The sequence below is a fragment of the Myxine glutinosa genome, chromosome 8 (assembly GCF_964187855.1).
Source record: "Myxine glutinosa chromosome 8, kmMyxGlut1.1, whole genome shotgun sequence".
Lineage (NCBI taxonomy): Eukaryota > Metazoa > Chordata > Myxini > Myxiniformes > Myxinidae > Myxine > Myxine glutinosa.
Window position 1 is genome coordinate 30,627,094 of NC_136268.1, and position 23,607 is coordinate 30,650,700.

Genomic DNA, 23,607 nt, shown 5'->3' on the forward strand with positions numbered 1-23,607 from the left:
CCGGTCCTGAAGCATCCATCCCCACCCCAGCGAGGAACCACGACGCATGTCTCCATCTATGCTCCGCTGCTCCTCCGCCATCGCTGAATTGGCCTCTGGGGTACGTACAGTGTCTTCCCTGTCGACCTCGTCTATCTCCAACTCCTCCACCTCGGTCTCATCCTTCAAAGCTGCCATATTTGGCACGGTACTATATCTCACGAAGATGCTGTGTACTTTGCATCTGGCACGATCCTCCATCTCACCTCTGTCTCCCACATCCTCGATGGTTGAAGCCCTCCCAAGTGTGTCCGCTAAAACTCGGGCCCTCCCAAGCGTGTCCGTAAAAGCTTGGGCCTTCCCACCCGTTTCCGCCAAACATCAGGCTCCTTCCCACCCGGCTTCAAGACCAGGCATGTCCCAGACGATCGATGCAACTTCAGGTGCACGACCCTCGACCTCACCAAATTGGACCATAATTGTGTGTGCTCGTGTGCGTGGTTTAATCGAAGGACAGGCAGTTGTACCTCACAAACGTATTGCATGCGTACAAACGTATTGAATCTCCCGCGATGACGCTATCTCCGAGGGTCTTTCACTTACTCACCGCAGGCAGGTTGGTGGTCTTTCCGTCTTCTACCGACTCCTCTCCGGCCTTGCTCCCCCAGCTCTCTCTGGGCTCTGTCCTCCAAATATTCCTACAGGTCGCACAAGATCTGCCTGCAACCCTCTTATGGTTAAACTGCCAAAATCAACACTCTCTGCTCACCTTCACTCCTTCATTCCTCTTTTCTCCCGCCTCTGGAACAAACTCCCTCACTCTCTTCAATCCCACTCCTCCCTCCAGGTCTTTAAAACGGCTGTTCACCACCATCTCTTATCTTCCCCCATCCAAAACCTTGATCTTTTCTACCCCTGCTAATTTCACCCCAAATCCACTTTTTTGAGGTGACTTTTGACTTCTTTCCTGGAAGTCCTTGGTGTCCTTGCGTTTTATACCTATCCTGCCTCCCCCCAGGCCCTCTCCCTCCCACACATCTCCCGATGTCCCTGCTCTCGAATGTTGTGTTTGTGTGCTTCCTCCCCTTCTCTCCCCATCTTGTCGACCGCTCCCCTTTTTATATACTAAGTTTGCTTGTTTGTTTGATTTGTTTGTTTGATAAATGTTAGCTTTCACGAGCCTCGAGTCTGTATACAAAAAAAATAAAAATGCCCATCTGTGAAGCTCAATGAGGATGTAAAATGGAGTGAAACACACGATAAAAGGATATTTTACGTTGTTGTTGTTGTTGTTTGTGCTCCTTCCCCATACTATTACATTTTCCTTTTGCCTTGAGGTAGTCAAATTGGGCTTTAAACATGGCCTCTTTTTAAATTTTGTGTGCTCCATGTTCATGTGTGTGTTTGTGTGCTTCATTTTGTCAGTCACGCTTTGTTCTGAAGGGTTCCCGGTGTCATACCATTGGAACCTTTAAAGCAAAGCTCCCGGTCCTGCTTCTTCCCATTCCCTCCCTGAAACACGGGCTTTTAAAACGAGACAGTTGATGATTAAAAGGACTCAAATTTTGTTCCAAAGAAATTGATTATTAGCTTTCCAACGGGACTATTTTTAACTATTATTATTCACGACAGAATAAAACGTGACCGGTGCTGTGCCTTTTTCCAATACCATACATGTGTATGTACAATATGATGATTATTATGATCGCTGTTAAATAGAAACTACAATAGCAAAGTGAAATTCAAATTTGTTAAAATCCAAGGAGCCATTGTTGAGAATTGAGGAAACTCCTTCTGGCCGGTTTATTTGGTAGTTTGTCAAATTTCCTAGATTTTTTTTTTTCTTGCTATTTTGCTTACTCATTTCTTGTAACTGCCCGAATAGACCTATAATGACCCGATTACATTTCATAAACATGATACCGCTGTTTCTAATATTGTTTTATTTGTCCAATGTCCAAGTTTTATCCAATGACCAGTTTACGGAACAATTCTGTTCCATCGTGAGCTGATGAATTCATCGTGGCATTTCCAAATTGTACACATCAAGCTAATATATCGTGGAATATATGACTTGCTCCCCTATTATGTATACAACTAGAACGACACTCGGTAAAGCGCATACCTCTGCCAGACTGAACAGTTTACGGTTTGTATCCCACTGAAGGAGTTGCCATTTATGCCTGAGAAACTCCATGTAATGCACAACAAGTGAAGGTGATGGTCCCTGAAAACCTAGAAATTGAATGGATAAAATCATGCCCAAAACGACTACCACGATTAATCTCCCTCCTGTTCCATGCGACCGTTTATTCGGCACCTGGGAATCAACATGTGGATCAACTTGTTGACCACTTACAGCAGATGATTGACCATATCACTACTGCAAACTCTGATGCTGGCATTGCTCTTGCTGGAGATCTGAATTGTCTTGACATCTCCCAACTTGCATCAGGTAACCTGGACCAAGTTGTGAAGAAACCAACTCTCCATGGAGCAGTGCTAGATATGATTCTCACTACCCTGAAGTCCTTTTACAATGAACCTGAGATATACCCTCCAATTGGCAACAGCAATCACAATACAGTTGTGTGGAATCCATGTACTAAAACAGCCCAGTCCAATAAAGTAATCACAAGATGAACTAGAACTTCCACTTTACAACTGCTGGCAGTGATGACCGGTTTCCTCCACCTTCCCGCTTCCATACAACCCTGCTTTTGATACAACCCTGCTTGGATACAACCCCATTTTCATTGGACATGCTTTGATGCAACCCCGCTTTGATACAACCCCGCTTTGATACAACCCCGCTTTGATGCAACCCCGCTTTGATGCAACCCCGCTTTGATGCAACCCCGCTTTGATGCAACCCCGCTTTGATGCAACCCCGCTTTGATGCGACCCCGCTTTGATACGACCCCGCTTTGATACGACCCCGCTTTGATACGACCCCGCTTTGATACGACCCCGCTTTGATACGACCCCACTTTGATACGACCCCGCTTTGATACGACCCCGCTTTGATACGACCCCGCTTTGATACGACCCCGCTTTGATACGACCCCGCTTTGATACAACCCCGCTTTGATACAACCCCGCTTTGATACAACCCCGCTTGGATACAACCCCATTTTCATTGGACATGCTTTGATACGACCCCGCTTTGATACGACCCTGCTTTGATACGACCCCGCTTTGATACGACCCCGCTTTGATACGACCCCGCTTTGATACGACCCCGCTTTGATACGACCCCGCTTTGATACGACCCCGCTTTGATACGACCCCGCTTTGATACGACCCCGCTTTGATACGACCCCGCTTTGATACGACCCCCCCCCCCTTGGATACGACCCCCCCCTTGGATACGACCCCCCCCTTGGATACGACCCCCCCTTGGATACGACCCCCCCTTGGATACGACCCCCCCCTTGGATGCGACCCCCCTTGGATGCGACCCCCCTTGGATGCGACCCCCCTTGGATGCGACCCCCCTTGGATGCGACCCCCCTTGGATGCGACCCCCCTTGGATGCGACCCCCCTTGGATGCGACCTCCCTTGGATGCGACCCCCCTTGGATGCGACCCCCCTTGGATGCGACCCCCCTTGGATGCGACCCCCCTTGGATGCGACCCCCCTTGGATGCAACCCCGCTTTGATGCGACCCCGCTTTGATGCGACCCCGCTTTGATGCGACCCCGCTTTGATACGACCCCGCTTTGATACGACCCCGCTTTGATACGACCCCGCTTTGATACGACCCCGCTTTGATACGACCCCGCTTTGATACGACCCCGCTTTGATACGACCCCGCTTTGATACGACCCCGCTTTGATACGACCCCGCTTTGATACGACCCCGCTTTGATACAACCCCGCTTTGATACAACCCCGCTTTGATACAACCCCGCTTGGATACAACCCCATTTTCATTGGACATGCTTTGATACGACCCCGCTTTGATACGACCCCGCTTTGATACGACCCCGCTTTGATACGACCCCGCTTTGATACGACCCCGCTTTGATACGACCCCGCTTTGATACGACCCCGCTTTGATACGACCCCGCTTTGATACGACCCCGCTTTGATACGACCCCGCTTTGATACGACCCCGCTTTGATACGACCCCGCTTTGATACGACCCCGCTTTGATACGACCCCCTCCCCTTGGATACGACCCCCCCTTGGATACGACCCCCCCCTTGGATACGACCCCCCCCTTGGATACGACCCCCCCCCTTGGATACGACCCCCCCCCCCTTGGATGCGACCCCCCTTGGATGCGACCCCCCTTGGATGCGACCCCCCTTGGATGCGACCCCCCTTGGATGCGACCCCCCTTGGATGCGACCCCCCTTGGATGCGACCCCCCTTGGATGCGACCCCCCTTGGGTGCGACCCCCCCCTTGGGTGCGACCCCCCTTGGGTGCGACCCCCCCTTGGATGCGACCCCCCTTGGATGCGACCCCCCTTGGATGCGACCCCTCTTGGATGCGACCCCTCTTGGATGCGACCACCCCCCCCCCTCCCCCCCTTGGATGCGACTCCTCTTGGATGCGACCCCTCTTGGATGCGACCCCTCTTGGATGCGACCACCCCCCCTCCCCCCCTTGGATGCGACCACCCCCCCTTGGATGCAACCCCCTCCCCTTGGATGCAACCCCCTCCCCTTGGATGCAACCACTCCCCTCCTTGGATGCTACCCCACTTTAACATTTTTTTTTTCTCCATCAATTTATCCCTAGATGATGCTCAAGAAATTTCATCCTGATCAGATGACGTTTTGTACCTGTCGAATTATGATGTCTATCTTTTCTTTTTAAGATAACCTTTTCTTAAGGTTATCTTTTTAACCCTTTGAGTACGGATGACGTCCAGTGCCGCACCCCGCGAAAAAGTTTTGTGTACGGATGACGTTACTACACGTCATCGACTATACCTATAAATAGATCGTGGTACGTGGTTGCATTCCTGTCCAAAAATGTCAAATTAATCCCGTACCGGGGGTATTTTTATCAAAAAAAAAAGTCCCGTACCCAAAGGGTTAATAGATTTTGCTGATTCTGATGCACCTATTCTTTAATCCTTCCCTGCTTTTTCCTGTAATTACCCTCCTTTAGTTTATCCTGCCAATCCCTGGTGTTGGGCTAGCGGCTAGGGTGCCGGCTTAGGATCCTAGGATCCTGGGTTCGAATCTCGGTCGATCGCCGAATTAATGCCAGGGGGGTTGACTCAGCCTGTCATCCTTCCGAGGTCGGCTAATTGAGTACCAGTTCACTGGTAATTCCCTGTTTGTCGTTGAAGGCGGCAAAAAGGGTTGGCGTCAGGAAGGGCATCCGGCCGTAAAACATTGCTTCAAAAAGGGGACCAAAAAACAACAACTACCACGGTCCCCGAAAAGGCCAACCCCCGCTTTGCGGGGAAAAATGGCCTCTAAACGGTGGTTTTTTTATCCTGCCTTATGTCATGTTATGACCTCTGCCACCCAAGGTAGATGGAGGTTGTGTTTTCACCCCTGTCTGTTTGTGAACAAGATATCTCAAAATTGTGGACGGATTCGGACGAAAAATTTGGCAGAGAGGTAGCGTATGTGACTCGGACTAAATGATTAGATTTTGGTGAAGATCCTGATTTGGATCCGGCTCGTATATATTTTTTTTTAAGTGATTCTTCACCATTGAGTGATAGGGCTAAAAACAACATATAGCAGGATATCTCAAAGTTATAGATGGATTTGGACGGAACTTGGACAGGTTGTGTGTGTGTGACGAGGAAGAATCGATTCAATTTTGGTGAAGATCCAGATCCGGCTAGTATAATTTTTTAAGCGATTCTTCACCATTGGGAGATGGGGCCAAAAACTATATATAGCAGGATATCTCAAAAAGTTGTGGACGGATGATTTTGATTAAATGTGATTCTGTATTGTGATTTTCTGGTCCACTCTGGGATACAAAACGTAAACTGTACACCTGTTGGAGGTGTGCTCTCTACTGAGTACCATTCTAAGTTTTATAAAGAAATTTGTTTGTATTCCTTCTTATTCCTCAGTATGTTTGACGTCCAAATGTTCAATGCTTTTTCCATTTTTAATTGTTTACACTGTCATCTATCTATAATTCCAGCAATCTCTGTGTGTGTGTGTGTGTGTCTGTCTGTGTGTTTGTTTGTCTGTGACCGCTGTTTCTCGACAACCACGGGTCCGATATACTTGAAACTTGCCAGGTATATTGCTGGGGACCCGAGGATGTGCCTTTTCAAGGTTTCATATTAATCGGACAATTACTTACCGAGATATGTCCAAAAAACGATTCAACCAATCAGAGAGCAGCGAACTAGCGCGTGTGCCGAACGTGGCGGACACACTCTGCCTCGGATGGCACATTTGAGAGCGTATTCATTTATTTCACGTTTGCAAACTATGTTGGCGCTATGTTGGCGTTAAACGATGTTTTAAAACTAATAAAAACGAATTTGCGATTCATTCGCTTTCCTGCGCGTTTGTGTACGCGATGGCGATTTCTTTACCAAACTCCGGAAGCCGTTCGCTTTGGACCGAACCATTTCATGTAAATAGAGGGGGGGGTTCTGTGGTCGTTGCGAATGGACCAAACCATTCATGTAAATAGAGGGGGGGGATTGTCACTGTACTCGCAAGCCGTTCGCCGTTCGCTTTGGCGTTGCGAATGGACCAAACCATTTCATGTAAATAGAGGGGGGGGATATAATTTTAGATAGATATATAGTACGGGCATATATATAGTACGGGCATGCCCTAGTATGTATAATGTAGATCGTTTGGACCTGTAGTTATCAAATCTGTTTGTGACTTTGTCTTTTGTTACAATGTCCACTTTCAGCATGTTAACTAGTGTGCAATTTAATGATATTACAACGTACTATTTTGCTGCCCTCTGTCTTATTTTATGTTGAATGTTTATGATCGGTGGAATAAAACCATTTACCTACCTACCTACCTGATGGGCTGGATCTGCTGACCTGCATCAAAATCGAATCACTTGTTCTTGTCAACGATCCAACTCATCCACCTTGTTTCGTCATAATTTGTCCATAACTTTTTGAGATATCGTGCTATACATCGTTTTTGGTCCCATTTCTCAATGGTGAAGAATAGCTTAAAAATTCTAGTCGCTAGATCTTCACCAAAATCTAATCTATTCGTCCTTGTCGCGCACCCAACCTGTAAACCAAATTTCTTCTGAATCTGCTATATCCTTTTGTGATATCGTAGACAGACAGACAGGTGAAACATCACCTCCGTACACATTGGGTGGTGAGGGTAATTGGAGGTCTTTGTGGACCAGGCCAGTTATTTTCTGGTTTTATTGGATTACTGAGACTTATCACCAACTTCTTGAAGTTGGTGCTGTTTTGTTGTGAATATCGACAACTTATTTCTTATTATTTTTAAGCTTGTCTTATTTTCTTATTTTCTTATTATTGTATTATCATGTGAATGTTTGTGTGGATTTCAGTATATTGGATGATGTGCCCCCCCCCCCTCCCCTTCCCACGCCTCCTGCCCCCAAGCCCTCTCCCTCCCACACTTCTCCCTGCTCTCAAATGTTGTGGTTGTGTGCTTCCCCTTCTCTCCCCATCTTGTCTTCCGCTCCCTCTTTTTGTATATTTTGTTTGTCTGGTTGATTTGTTTGTGAAATAAATGTTAGCTCTTTCACGAGCCTCGATTCAGTATACAAAAAAAAAAAAAAATTTTTTTAAATTATGTCCTGGTCTTTGCAATTGTTCACATCACCAAATGTGGCTAGTTTTCTTCACCACATTTTTAGCATTTTCTATTTTTCTTCCACTTACGATGATTTTTTAAATTTTCTTTTCAGGCTGGATGTTTTGGGAACGATCGGTGGTGAATTAAATCGGACATTGGGGGGTGGCGCTGAACCGCTTGCCACGACGCCGCTTCCCCCTGCTGTCCTTGCAGCCTTCAGAAGGGTCCGCGCACCCCATGCCAACCCCACGTACGTAATGGACATGTGCCTTTGTGAAACAAATCGGAAATACCTTTGGATATTCTGCCATGCACGTTCAAGAGAGGGGTGCAATAATAACTATTCAGAATGCAATTTTATAACAGAACTTTCACTTCTTGTGGTTAAATGACAAGGGCAATCAGGGTTTGTGAATCCAAAATGTACCAACGTTGTTATTACGTATAACAAGTTTTGATGATTCTATGAAATAGAGATGAAAATGTAGACTTAGAACTGCACTCTGTAGAGTGCATACCTCCATCAGGCTGAACCAGATGTTTTGTTATTCCACTGATAGGCCAAATCCGCATCCAGACATGAGCGAAAATCTAATCGTGTTGTTCTTGTCGCCTAACCAACCCATCCACCAAGTTCCATCCGAATCTGTCCGCATCTGTTTGAGATATCGTGCTACATTTCGTTTTTTGGCCCATCTCTCAATGGTGAAGAATCACTTGTTAAAAAAAAAAAAAAAAAAAAAATCGGACCTGCAGTTGAGGGTCTCGCCAAATCACGGAAGTGATTGCTAATCACCCATAAGCAGATCCCGACCCTTCATTTTGAGCACGAACATTTTGTGTTCCACTCTAAATAAAACAAAGTTTCAGCCACATACAAGTTTGCTGAATATAACTGCTATCTTGAGTCCCAGACATATTTTAGTGCCCAGACCAGTCACGGAAGGTAGCCCGGAGGCCCCTTGAGAAACCGTTATTTTTGGGAGCATTCTGAGTGATGGTGTGTCTGAGTTCCAAATTACAGGTTCGGCATTTGGGCGCGAGAATTTGAAATTTTTTTTTTTTTTTTAAATACAGAATCGAGGCTTGTGTGAGAGCTAACACATTGAACAGGAAAACATGCACAGACACATAAAACATGCAATGAAGGGAGCTGGAGACAAGAGGGGGAGAGAGGGAAGCACACAAGTACAACAACAGAAGAGAACAGGAACGTCGGTAGATCAGTGGAAAGGGGAGGGCTGGGGGAGGAGGGAGGGGTACACTGTACAAAGCAAATGAACACAAATGAACCAGGAATTTAAGGAAATAATTTGGGGATTGAAAGAGGCGGATTTGGAGTGTTTTAACGGGGGTAGAAAAGATCAAGGTTTTGGATGGGGGAAGATAGATGGTGGTGAACAGCTGTTTTAAAGACCTGGAGGGAGGAGTGGGATTGAAGATAGTGTGGGAGTTTGTTCCAGAGGCGGGAGAAAAGAGGAATGAAAGAGTGAAGGGGAACAGAGTCTTGATTTTGGCAGTTTCACCAGAAGAGGGTTGCTGGCAGATCTTGTGCGTCCTGCAGGAATATTTGGGGGACAGAGCAGGGGGAGCAAGGCCGGGGAGCTAGGCCGGGGAGGAGTCGGTAGAAGACAACGACCACCTTACCTGCCTGCGGTGAGAGAGAGGTCCTCAGAATGAGCTTCATCGTGGGAGATACCAATGATTCTAAAAGCTTTGGTTGAACCACGTGAAGCCGAGCTCGGTGTGAGGCAGGAGCACCAGCCCAGAGGGGAGAGCAGTATTCCATTGAGCTGCGGATGAAAGCCTTGTATGTGGTGAGGAGCTTAGAAGTGCCCAGAAAGGACTTAACACGGCGGAGGATGCCCAGTCAGCGACTGGCTTTGGACGTCAGCTTGGAAATGTGGTTTTCCCAGGAAAGATCATGGCAGATAGTAAGACTCAAAAGCTTGAGTGACAGAACTTCTTCAAGAGGATTGTTCAGAAAGTATATGGGAGGGTTGTCTTGACGGTCTTTTCAGAGAGACAAAGTGAGAGTGTGAGATTTGTCAGGATTGAAAGACATGTTACACTTGTTTGAACAGTTTGTGATATTTTCCAGGTCTGCAGAGAGTGAAGAGCCTGCTGCCTGCTGATCTGAGGGTTGAGATATGGAGCGACAGAGTGGAGTCATCAGCAAAGAGATAGAGGATTTTTCAGTCCTTCATTTTCAGTCCTTCATTTCATTTTTCAGATCATTAATGAAGACAAGAAAAATCACAGGGCCCAGAGCACTGCCTTGGGGAACTCCAGCCTGAACAGGAAGGGGAGATGAGAGAATTCCATTCAGGGCCACATGTTGACTGCGGCCAGAGAGGACGTCTGCAAGCCATGCATGGAGTTTTCCATGGATACCATACGAGGAGAGTTTGAGCAGGGTGGGGTGCCAGACCGTGTCAAGGGAGACGGCTCTGATTTCCTGTTTGGCATGAGGACCTCCATCCATTGTTGAGACAGCAGAAGCAGCATGTCCAGAGTAGAATGACCTGGTCTGAATCCAAATTGATGATCCGAGATAAAGCCATTGGAGAAGAGGAAAGGTTTGATATCCAAAGCAATGATCGATTCCATAACTTTGCTGATAATTGGGAGAAGGCTGATTGGTCTGTAGTTGCAAGGATCTGTTTTTGCACCTTTTTTGTGTAAAGCGGTAATGTTTGCTGATTTCCAAGCAGATGGCAGATGATCTTGAGCAAAAGAGGGTAAAGAGAATTGAGAGAGGGTGTGAAAGAGCTGCAGAGCAGGATTTTAGGACCCATGGGCTAATGCAGTCTGGTCCAGTTGCAGAATCAGTTGAGGTTTGACAGAAAACTCTCCACCTTGTCAGGAGAGAAGGACATTGTCCAGGTACAGCTGGGTTAGACTGGGTAAGGTGGGTATAGAGAGAGATGGGTTTGGGATACATGATTTTGAGGCAAACACAGAGTTGAGGTATTCGGCTTTGTCATGTGCAGTGTCAGCCGTGTAGCCATTTGACGTAAAGGAGGGGGTCAGGGGAACAAACACCAGAAACAGATTTGACCAGACACTACCAGGTTTTGGGGGAGGGAGACAGGTTTGAGAGTTCAGTCTTGAGATTACAGAGATATTGTTTCCTGGCTCTCCTGAGAGCAGACACACACTTGTTCCAAGCTTTGTGAAAGGAACTGAGATTGCCTTCAGTTGGATTAGCCTTCCAAGAGGCAAAGGCAATTTGTTTCAGGGCAACTGCCTCACCACAATATTCAGTATATGACAACTGAAGACTAGATGGGATAAATCTGTGCATGAGAGAGAGCAATTTACATTGGAAGAATTCCCAGGAAGAGTTTGTCAGGGGCAGTAGAGATTGGAGACCATCCAGATGATTGATGGCTGTTTGAAGACCATGCCAGTCAGCCTGAGTGAAATTTCAGACTCGATGCTGAGGAGGCTCTCTGAGAATGGCCAGAGAGATATCCACTTTAACAAGCATATGGTGAGATGAACCAATTGGAGCAGAAGAAGAGGAGCAGACATTTGCAGGGAAGTTAGTCATAACCAAGTCTCTAAAAGAGAGATGCTCCGTTGACCGAGATCCGGGTCGGGAAATTGACAGATTGTGTCAGTCCCAATGAGTCGCAGAAGTCCTTTGCTGAGATGCCATGGCTGGTGAAAGAGGTACCCACACCCAGCCAGCTGGCATGATGACAATTGAAATCACCACATATGAGGAAGAGAGAGTTAGGATGAGTGGAATGAAGTTGGTCCATGTCAGGCAGTGACATGTAAATGGAGTCATCACTGTTTGGAGGACGGGACAGAACACATATGAACAAAAGGTGGGAGCGGAGAGGAAGCCATAGCCAGAGGTACTCCTGGGGGTGTGGTGGAGAGAGGGCAGTGCAGGGAGAGTGAGGAAGAGAGTTTTTGATAAAGATAGCAACCCCACCACCAGGACGAGGCTCAGTTCTATCATACCGGAGGAGGGAGTAACCAGGAAGAGATATTAAGGATTCAGAGACATTTTGAAAGAGGAAAGTTTCTGTTGAGCAGATTACGGCTGGTTTGTCAGAAGCAACCTGTATGGAGAGATGAATCAGGTTTGAGCGAAGGCCCCGGACGTGTGAGATCCATACCGTTAAGGAAGAGGGAGGGGGAGCATCAGGTGCAGGACAGGACAGGGGAGGGGTAGGGTGAGGGGGATGTAGGGAGAGCTGTTCATTGTGTATCAGAGATAACAGAAGACCTAGGAGAAAGGGAAGGATGAGGAGGATAAAAGGTTTGATGGTGATGGGATGAGGCATAGTGAGGGGTTGTTTGAGGGGTGGGTGGGGGGGGGGGCAGAGCAAGGTAGAAGGTTGGAGGTGGAGGTATGTAATGGAAGGGAGAGGAAGTGGGGAGGAGGCAGCTTTGAGGAGGAGGGGGGAGGGGGTAGAATTGGAGAGAGATGGTAGGGGGGGGGGGGGAGATTTGAAGGGAAGGGGTGGGAGTGGGGTTTTGAAGGGGGGAGATTTAGAGGGTGAGGAGTGAGGGGATATTTTGGAGGGGAAGGGTGAGGGGGGAGAATTGAAATTGAGGGTGAGGGGGGGGAGTTTTGGAGGGGAGAGGTGAGGGGAGGAGTTTTGGAGGGGTGTGTGGGAGTTTTGAAGGTGAGGGGGTAGTTTAGAAAGTGGACGATTAATGACAAACAAACATTTATTACAAACTGGGTTTATTGTGATTCTCAAGTCAGCGATCTGTTAAACGATGGAGGAGGGGTGGAATGAAGGTGTTTCGAGAATGTGGAGAGGAAGAACTGCAAGAGATTTTTTTTTGTTTTTGTTTTTGTTTTTTTAGTGGAATGATTTGATGAAATTGAAAAAAGCCTTTTAAATAGGAAGAAAAACAGCGTGTTGTAATAAAACACTGCAGGGTAAAATTTAAACATATTTAAATAATATTTAAACAAAACCATGAAAAACAATCTGGGAAAAGGGCCCTGAATTGAGGGTGTGGATCTGAGAAAGAAGGAGAAAGGGTTGAATGAGTATGGTAGAAACTAGAGTTGGAAAGGTGAGTATCGGCTGGAGAGGTTGAAGAAAAGAGATAAAGGGGTGGGGCGAACAAGCACGTGGGTGGGGACCGTGATTTAATTATTTTTTTTTGTATTTAAAACATTAGACAAAAGGGTAAGATGTTCGGGAGAGGTCGGGGGAGAAAAGAAAATCAAAGAAAAAAGCAATACAATGAAAAAAAGCAATATAGCGAAGCCAAATTTCATAAAGCTTTGACGTTTTCAAAGTTTGCTGGCTCACCGCACTTCACACGGGGAAATGAGCAAGCATCAATCAGTACAATTGCCTATTCCAGAGACCTACGTGAGTTGGGGATACCCCAGACCCTCCACGAGGGCGCGAGAACCCGACAAAGTAGGTACCCCATTCGAGTATTACACTTGCGGAACTTTGTGCGGTTTTCAACTACGTAGCGTGGCTCACCCGGAGCCCTCGGTGTGGATTGGTGGGTATTGACGCATAGACCGGAGATGTATTTTGTCAATACCTTGGTGGGTATTGACGCATCGATCTTGACCTCCTTGAGTAGCGGCTGCCCCAAACCCTCAGTGGGGGTGCTACAGGGTGCCAAAGTAGGTCCTTTGCCAAAAACTGCCAAAAACTCTGCACCTCGATCTCTGAAACCGCTCCATGGAAAAAGTTGAAACATGGCTCATTGTCAAGTACTCCCAATGGGGAATAAGAGGTGTTAATGATGTCATTATTTGACAAGTACAACGCTTGATCCGATCAATATGATTTTTCTTTTAATAATAATAATAATAATAATAATTCATTTATTTTGTATAGCGCTTTTCATGAAGCCCAAAGGCGCTTTGACAGAGTGCAAAACATAATGCATAACAAAACATGGAAACAACAATTGCAAAAAGACAAGAATCAATAGGGAAATATTTAAAGCAAAAGGAGGGAGAAGGAGAAGTGATAGTCAGGGGTTAAATGCTGTGGGTTGAATGTTGAATGCAGTGCTGAACAGGTGGGTCTTGAGTGATGTTTTGAATGTGGTGAGTGAGGAGGAGTCTCTGATGGTGTGAGGTAGTGAGTTCCAGAGGGTGGGAGCAGCGATGGAGAAGGCCCTGTCCCCCCAGGATCTGAATTTGGTCCGGATGGGGGGGGGGGGGGTCAGGAGGTTGGTACCAGCAGAGCGGAGGTTGCGGGTGGGAGTGTGTCTGGAGAGGAGGTCAGCCAGGTAGGATGGGGCCAGGTTATGGAGGGCTTTGTAGGTCAAGAGGAGGATTTTGTACTGGATTCTCTGGGAGATGGGGAGCCAGTGAAGCTTGTAAAGGACGGGGGTGATGTGGTCACGGGTCCGGGAATGGGTGAGTAGACGGGCAGCGAGTTCTGAATGTATTGGAGTTTATTGGTGATTGTTGAGGGTGAACCATAGAGGAGGCTATTGCAGTAGTCCAGACGGGAGGTGATGAAGGCGTGGATGAGGGTTTCTGCAGCCGTGGAGGAGAGGGATGAGCGGAGACGGGCGATGTTTTTCAGGTGAAAGAAGGCTGTCTTTGTGATCTGTTTCGTGTATTTGTCGAAGGAGAGGGTTTGGTCAAAGATGACGCCAAGATTCCGGATGAGAGGGGAGGTGGATACTGGGATACCGTCGATGTTGAGGGCAAAGTTATGGGTGGATTTTGTGAGCGTTTTTGGGCCAATGATGATTATTTCAGATTTATCACAGTTGTTTGAGGAAGTTGATTTGAAGCCAGGATTTTATTTCAGAGATGCAGTTTGTCAGGATAGAGTGGGTGTCGGTGGAGACGGACTTGGTGGAGATGAAAAGCTGGATGTCATCGGCGAAGCAGTGGAATTGGAGACCATGACGGCGGATTAAGTGACCGAGGGGGGACAGGTAAAGGATGAAGAGGAGGGGGCCAAGAACTGAACCTTGGGGGAGGGGAGCAGTGGGGGATTTGCAGTTATTGATGGAGATGAACTGGCGTCTGTCAGAGAGGTATGATTTAATCCAAGAGAGGGCAGTGCCGGTAACGTTAAAGGTGGATTCAAGTCGGGTGAGGAGGATGGTGTGATCGATGGTGTCAAAGGCAGCGCTGAGGTCGAGGAGGACGAGAATGTTGAGGTTGCCAGCGTCAGAGGAGAGGAGAAGGTCGTTGGTGATTTTGAGGAGAGCAGTTTCAGTACTGTGGTTGGAGCGGAATCCGGATTGGAATGTTTCATACAGGTTATTGGCAGAGAGGTGATGTTTGAGTTGAGTGGCTGCAGCGCGTTCCAAAACTTTCGACAGAAAGGGTAGGTTGGAGATGGGTCTGAAGTTGTTTAGGGTGTCAGGGTTTAGACCAGGTTTTTTTAGAATGGGGGTAACAGCAGCAATTTTGAGGGATGGTGGGACGATGCCTGTAGACAGGGAGGAGTTTATTGTTGCAATGATAAGTGGAGAGAGAGCAGGGAGGGAGGCCTTGACAAAGCTGGAGGGGATGGGGTCAAGAGTGCAGGTGGCAGTTTTCATTCCTATGAGGAGTTCAGAGAGGTCAGTAGGGGAGACCGGGGAGAATTGAGACAGGGGAAGGCAGGATAAGGGGGGGCGGGTGGTTGGAGGGCGAGCGGGTGCGGTGGTGGTCAAGCTGTTGTAGATGTTGTCAATTTTGCGTTGGAAGAAAAAGGAAGCAGATGCAGTTGTCTGCTGTGAATGACTGGGTGGTGGTGTCGAGGGGGCGGAGGAGTTTGTTTATTGTCGAGAAGAGTGCTTTTGGGTTTCCAGAGCCAGAGTGGATAATTTGAGAGTAGTAGGCGGAGCGGGCGTGGGAGAGGGCATCTTTGTAGTGTTGTAGGTGGTCCTTGTAGGCTTGGGAGTGAACTGTGAGACCTGTTTTATTGCGGAGTCTTTCAAGTTGGGGAGCACGAGTTTTCATCAGGCGGAGTTCAGGGGTAAACCAGGGAGCAGAATGGGTGAAAGAAACTGTTTTGGTTTTTACAGGCGCAAGCTGGTCAAGGCAGGAGGAGAGAGTGTGGTTGTAGTAGTCAGTGAGGTCGGAAGGGGTGTGGAGGTCAATGAAGGGAGAAGTGGACATTTTTTCAGAGAGGGTGGATGAGAATGAGGTAGGTGAAAGAGCGTTTAGCTTACGGAAGTTGATAGTGCGATAATGTCTTGGTGTTGGGGTGGGGATGTTGATGGTCATAGTGATGGCTAAGTGGTCAGAGAGGGTGAGGTCGGAGCCAGAGAGATGGTGCAAAATTAATCCAGTGGAGCAGACAAGGTCCAAAATGTGACCACGGATATGCGTAGGAAAGTTGACATGTTGAGTGAGGTTAAAGCAGGTGGGTAAATCAGTGAAGTCAGTGGTTATTGTGGAGTCAGTGGAGTCCATGTGGATATTGAAATCACCAAGGAGGAGGATTGAGGGGGAGAGGGAACATAGCTGGGTCAGAAAGTAGGCGAAATCAGACACGAATAATGGGTGTGGTTTGGGAGGGCGGTAGACGACAGCCATGACTGACTGCGTGCGACCAGAGAGTTTAAAAGCCAGGTGTTCAAAGGATGAGGATGAGGATGAGGCGATGGGGATGAGGCTGGTCCTGATGTCTTGACGGTGGATAACGGCAATTCCACCACCTCGGCCCTCCGAGCGTGGTTTATTGACGTAGGAATATCCATTGGGTGTGGAGGTTGAGCGTGTTGTAGTCCCGTGGTTGTTGCCAGGTTTCGGTGAGACAGAGAAAGTCCAGTTTGTTATCCAGGATGTAGTCGTTGAGGATGAGGCATTTGTTGTTGAGGGACCGGGTGTTGAACAGGGTGAGCTTGATGTTGTTTTGAACAGCGGGGATGAATTCAGGTGATTTTTTTTTTTTTTTTTTTTTTTTTTTTTTTTTTTGTATACTGAATCGAGGCTCGTGAAAGAGCTAAAAGTGGTTTGGCCAGGGTTCGCAGGCAGGAGGTGCGCTTTTGTGCGTTGCCGTGACTAGGTGCGCTGGGACGATGAGTGGGAGTGCGCTGAGCCGACCAGAGGATGGGGATGGAGTGATCTGATTGTACATATACAAACTTACGACCGGAGCCACGGTGAATGTACCTGGGTCGTCGGAGGAGTCCATTTGATTTGATGGCAGAGATGCATGATGGGGTGGAGCGGGTATTGAGCAGAAGGAGCCTTGCGGCGGAGTACCGCAGAGCCATGCCAGGCAGGAGCGGAGAGGCGAGCACGAGGCCAAGGTTGAGGAGGTGAAACAATGGTCCCAACGCACGGGAGCAGGCCCAAGGAAACGAAGGAGACGAAGGAGCCAGGTAGGTGAAGCCAGGAGCAGAGTCGGGACCAAGCAGAGGGCAGACAGGAGCAAAGAGACGATCACGAGGCCAAGGTTGATCACGGCAAAGCGGGAAATGCAGCGGCAATCAACCGCCGCCGCTACAAATCAAGATCACGGCGGAAAAACCGCCACCACACCGCTGCGAAGGACACAACCCACGAGAGCGTGCCCGAGGAAACAGCGAGCAGGCGAAGGAGCCGGGTAGGCGAAGCAGGGAGCAGAGCCGGGAGTATGCGGAGGGCAGACTCAATGGCCAAAAAATCCGCACGACCACCAAAAAAAGCAAGCCACAGACAGTGGCCCAGTCGAAGAAGCGGCGAGCATGTGACGCCTGCGTCCTCTTCAGACCGGACCGGAAGCATACCAACTTTTATCCAACTATTGGTCCGATGGACATGAAAGTTTCACCATAGGAGTGCCTATGGCACTTATAATTGATAATTATATTTTTATATTATAACATTGTAGGTCACGAGAATTTAATGATAATTATAACATCGTAGGTCACGAGAATTTAATGATAATTATAACATCGTAGGTCACGTGGTGTGGGCGCCATCTTGTAAAAACCAAAAAACGTTGCACCTCTATTTCTCTGAAACCGCTCCATGGAAAAATTGAAACATGGCTCATTGAAATGAACTCCGCATGGGGAATCAGGGTTAACGATGACGTCATTGGCGCATCGTGGGAGATACAATATGACGTCATAATTTGACAAGTTCAACATTCGGTTTAAATTTTCTTGAGCGTGATCAACGCAACAATTATATTGGAGCATGTAAATTTGACGTCGTCGGTCACATGGTTAGGCAGACATATTGGATCAAAGAAAAGAAAAAAAAAACGTTAAAAAAACAAAAAAAAACAATAGTTGGCTTGCACCAAGTTGATTGCGCAGAGTTCGTATTCTATGAATACCATATAGTTTAGCACGACTTGGTCAATGGGATCCAGTTGAAGGGCTCCAAGGTGGGCAAACTAGGTCGTGACATAATTACGCTTTGTCTTGGGAGCACCCGGTGACATGTGACCCACTAACACTGAGGTTCATGACATTGGGGTACAAGAGACACTGACCGCAATCACCAGAGACGCGTCGTGCAACTGAACACCGTACCCTGTTTGCGTCACGTGATGCATTTCGCATCTCCGAGTCATATGCCCATATCCAGCCTTTGACTTCCCCGGTTTACCGGGGAGGCAAAGACAGGCCGGAAATGTGCCATTTTTGCACGTTCCACAAACCCCATGACGTGTCTTTTGCTGGTATTGTGCAACTACACGTATTTGTTCTTGTGCAGATACGTCAAAGTGGTGACGTCCTTTTCCCCTTTGTCGTCGTTCTAAATATTTGAAGCAAGCGCAACAGCAAGTCAATCAGCTGGTGCCTGCACTCCGGTGCACCCCTTTTGTCCTCTGCCCACTACCCCTCATTCGTGCACACGTGCATTATTCGTGCGAGTTTCCTTCCCTCAATTTTTTTTTCTGAACCCTACGTTTGTCCCTGAACCTTACCATCTGTCACTAATCATTATAACCATGCCCATTGCCCATGTGTATCCGTGCTGGATTAGTTTTGTCCTTGTCACACACCCAACCTGCCCACCAAATTTCGTTTGAATCGGTCAATAACCTTTTGATATCTTGCTCAGACGCATGCGAACCGCAGTAAAAAAAACATCACCTCCGTCCACCTTCAATGGCGGAGGTCAGTGTGGGATGTATCAAAACACGGGCTGTGAAGCGTATCAAGATGTTGTACAGCACGCGTACCTGCCCCACTTTCACCCTCGTAGTGCCTACACGTGCGATGTTTTTGGGGTAAATCCGTCGTGCCCATTCATTGCCAACTTGTAAGCTGATTATGTCGGTTGTAAGTGACGGGCAGTGTTGTGCGAACAGTTTCTCCTTTGGTTTTGCTCTGAATTTTGAGATTTCTTTGCAATAGTTCCTCATGAGCATAAACTTTTAAAATGTGCATTGTTGGCGACTCACCATTTAATACCCGTATATCTGCATCTTCTCCACCCGTCCCATTAGCCTCGTTCCTGGCCCTTTGAGCTGATCCCTTTGATGAGGAAGTCCCGTTTGCCAAATCCGTTGCTCCAAAAGGTCACAAAACTTTCCTTTTTGCTTCTCATCCGCCCCAGGCTTTTTCTCAGCCCGGTGTTGAACTAATGTACTTTTATATGGGTTTCATATTAGAGCCGAACTACATTTCTTTCCCTCCCACTCATCACACTCTCCTGCATATCCCACCTTGTCCCTTTCTTCAGTTAACTCACCAATTGCATGTACCATTATGAAAGGATGATTTTTTTGTTGTTGTTGTTGTTTTGTTTTGTTCTTTCATTCTGACAGCTGCTAAGGACTTGCTATAATTTGTTTTTCTTTGATTTTTGATTTTGTTGGTCAATTAAGTACAGTATTGGTATTTTGATTCCCACTTGCCCTTCCACTCACTTTAATATATTTCTGGAGAAACTGCCATTTTCTATTTCTGCTGAATCATGAACCTCCAGTTTCCCTCTTCTTAATTTGTCGGGAAGGGTTGTCTAATATTTAAGGTGCAACTTAACTTGTCCATTTTTCACTTTTTTTCGTATTTTTAAACTGACTGATGCGTGTTGAGTGTTTCATGCTGGTGAGGTGGTGATAATGAGCCAGAGTAGACGAGACGTGTGAGGGGAGAAGTGGTGAGAGCCTCAGCTCCAATGTACTGATATCTTTTGAAAATGTCACTTATTGCCTTTTCTTTTTTTCTTTTTTTTTCCTCTTTTTTGTTTTGTGAGCTAAAGTATATCTGCTCATTCACTTGTATGTAACATGTAAAGGAAATTAAAAATGAAAATAAACTGCTTATTTGAGTTTTTTGGATTTATTACTTTTGATTACTAAAGCCATTGGCCATTGGCATTGATTTATTGGCCACTAAAGGTGGGCGTAGGTTGTTTTCACCTTTGTCTGTTACTTGTGAAATCGAAGATTCACAAGTGTATTTGTTTGTCTGTCTGTTTGTATTTGTGTCAATCGTCTGCAGGTCACAATTTTTTACTCCGATCTTTTTCACTAAAACTGCATCAAAAAGTAGATGTCGTGGCAAGCTGGAAGCCTATTGTTTTTGAGGTCAATAGTTCAAAAGGTCAATGTTACAAATTGTTAATTTCTAACCGATTCACTTAATATCTTTGTCTATACTGTATATCAAACTGAAAAACATGGGTGGACGGTGAACTCTCGTGGAGGTGAAGTCTCAGTTGACCCCCTGTGTATGTCTTTCAATTATGTATCTTTCAATGTGAGTGGGACCATGAATTCGTCTCACTACTCATTATTGGACCTTGAGCATATATTTTAATTACCTCGAATTACAGACTATTGGAACAAAGCTTTTATTAGACCCCTAAGACTCCCAATAGCCATTAGACCCTTTATAACCCTAAGACTCTATAGACTCCATTAGACCTTCTGTCTGAGGTCTGAGCCTTCTACAATAACACGAGGTTCACCACACCCCCACCGCCATTGGTAAACCACCTCAGTACCCATGCGAAGCGTGCAAAAGAAAGTTAATTAATTACTTTTTTTATTTTCAGGTTCTGTTGATCTTGATTGGTGACGTAGAGAAACTGTGTTCGTGCAAACAATTTCATCCCATTGTAATCGATGGGATATTTTTGTGATTCTATTATTGCCAAACCTCAGGAATTTTTTTAGATAATACATTGAAAACTTGCACAGCTTATTTGTGCATAAAATCTGGTTGAAATTGGTCAAAGGTCAGTGCTGTCCAAACCATGTAAAACACAAAGTCAGCGATTAGATATAAAATGCTTGATGGGTCAAATTTCTTAAATTAACCAAATTGCTGTTTCTATGGCAACGATTATTTGTTTGGATTTTGCAAGTATCTGCTATGCACGACATCTTTCTTGTTTGTCTGTTTGTTTGGCTGTGAGCAGGATATTTAAGTTATGGACGGTAATTGCATTAAGTGCCTAGTGGACACGGTGGCCTGAAAGTCACTTTACCCCTCCCCAGTAAAGCATTTGTTCTTCAACTCTTTCGATTATACAGGTTTTATTATACAGTACTTAACAATAAAAAAATTTAGTCGTATCTATTTGTGCTCCATCCTTTTAGCAACACTGAATTTCCGCTCCGACAGATGGCACATTCATCCGAAAACACTTTACCTCGAGACATGGCAATCAGGAAGGTGTCAAGCCAGACATGGCATGAAGTTAGGTGTCAGCATCACTCGGTTCGTTCACAAATGATGGACGTCACGGTTTCAACGGCAGATCTTTTTATTTTTAAAATTTATTTATTTATCCCCATGTCAGTTTGCATATTGGGTGGTCTGTGGCATGCCAAGTTCATTGGCTTTCTTGGTGACCGGTCAGTTGACGCCAATGCAGCAGCGCACATTTCTTCTTCTTAATGCTCTTCTGCTGCACTTATTGTCCTTTACACTTCCTGTTTCAAAAACTGGGGTTTTTTTTTTTTTTTTCAATTTAACAATGTCCGTTTTGATGTTGAAGGTTTTCCCAAGCGTTCTGCGAAAGCCGTCCGCAAGTGAGCAATTGTCTGGCCTGTGTATGGGTGCCCTTTCTTGCAACCAACCAACCGCTCCTTGACACTTCAACAACTTGTGTCCACCATGTCTAACTTCCGACTGAGTTGGTGGTGATTTAACCACAGCAGCGAAGGTAGTGAGCGACTGTCAGGTCACTCTGTACAAACTTTACTTACCACCTGTTTGGAGAGACGAATGATGCATGAAGAAGATGTTGTTCTGGTGCAGTGTAGCTGGAGAGGTTTTGGTTAGGTCACTTCAGACGTCTTTGTGGGATAAGTCAGGTGTCGTGATTAGTTTGCAATGATAGTTTGCCGAGTACCTGCTCGGTCATTACCGCGGTTCATTCTCTGTCTGCCGGTCTGGGTTGTATGAATCCCCTCAGTGTTTCCACAACAGACATAACATTGACATTTGATACAGAAAATAAAATTCACCTTGGCCCATTCCCCAGCTCCTATGACAGGTTACCTACACAGAATGTGGGCACTGGAGGTTATTTTCATGTCTGTCTGTCGCTTTGTCTGTCTGTGAACAGGATATCTCAAAGTAATGGACAGATTCGGATGAAACCTGGTTGGCAGGTTGGATGTGTGAGGATGAATTGATTCGATTTTCGTAAAGATTCGAATATAACAATTTTTAATTGTGTTTTTGGTCAATACACACACACACACACACACACACACACACACACACACACACACACACACACACACACACACACACACACACACACACACACACACACACACACACACACCATTTTAGAATGTAATATTTTAATTAATTTCCACTTTTTATTTTCTGTTCGGAACATATTCACCCTTTAATCGATTAAGAAATGGGATTTGAGGTGTCCCTCTATTTCTATTATTTCACTCTATTCTAATATAATCTTATTTTGTATTTATCTGATAATTTAGCAAGTCTGCCATCTTTGTTTGATTCTCCCTGCAAGTTGACCATTTTTGTTTGATTCTCCCTGCAAGTCGGCCATCTTTGTTTGATTCTCCCTGCAAGTCGACCATCTTTGTTTGATTCTCTCTGCAAGTCGACCATCTTTGTTTGATTCTCCCTGCAAGTCGACCATCTTTGTTTGATTCTCCCTGCAAGTCGACCATCTTTGTTTGATTCTCCCTGCAAGTCGACCATCTTTGATTCTCCCTGCAAGTCGGCCATCTTTGTTTGATTCTCCCTGCAAGTCGGCCATCTTTGTTCCATTCACAATTCCCGGGGGTGGTGTCTGGGAATAATCCCGTGAAATATATGCCACTCAACCACATGTAAAACACAATGTGTGTGTGTGTCCCCCTTCATAAGGGTAGATTTTAAAGGCTTTGAGTAGTGCTTTTAGGAGGGATTTAAGTGAGGTTTTAATGGACAATCTTTGAACACGACTGTGTCCACTGGTTAAAAGACAAAGGACCCCAAGCACCCGAAGACCCAAAATACTCTACTCTGTAGACTGTCAGACACAAATGACCATGAAGAACCAAAAGACTGAGGATCCAAAACAACACCGAGGACCCAAAAGACCCCAAGAACGCAGAACCCCAAAGACTGACAAGACCCCTCCCCCAGGAGTCAGGACTCTAAAGACCCAAAATACCCTGAAAACCCAATGGGCCCAAAAAAACCCTGAAGACTGTTAAAGACCCAAAAGAAGAGTAATTATGCCTCTTACATTGGAATTGTAGACGGTGGCTTGCAAACAGCCTCAAGGTCGGTGTATGGAAGCGTTATTTTTAAATCACAATAAATACAAGGCACAGGGAGGTGAAATTTGCTGCACGTGATGTGCAATGCGCGCAGAGTAAAACGATTGTTCATTTACATCTGCATGTCTAATAAATAAAGATTATTTTGAAGCACGCGGTGCTACGCGCGTGACTTGCTACCAAGGAGGAAGCTTGTTCTGGCTACCAAGGAGGAAACAAGGAAGTAAGTTTAATGTTCTTTATTCAAAGACCTTT

At 46.2% G+C, this 23,607-nt stretch overlaps 1 protein-coding gene across 4 annotated transcripts in view; it reads left to right on the forward strand.

The window, feature by feature from the left end:
• Window positions 1-19,912, forward strand: part of LOC137432356 (protein PAT1 homolog 1) — a 75,498-nt gene extending 55,586 nt beyond the window's left edge. For all 4 annotated transcript variants that reach the window (XM_068124208.2, XM_068124210.2, XM_068124209.2 and 1 more), the window contains 2 exons: window positions 7,845-7,982; window positions 19,093-19,912. In XM_068124208.2, coding sequence (XP_067980309.1) covers window positions 7,845-7,982; window positions 19,093-19,117 — 163 coding nt within the window. In that variant the 3' untranslated portion in view covers window positions 19,118-19,912. The remainder of the gene's footprint in view (window positions 1-7,844; window positions 7,983-19,092) is intronic.
• The last annotated feature ends 3,695 nt before the right edge of the window (window positions 19,913-23,607 follow it).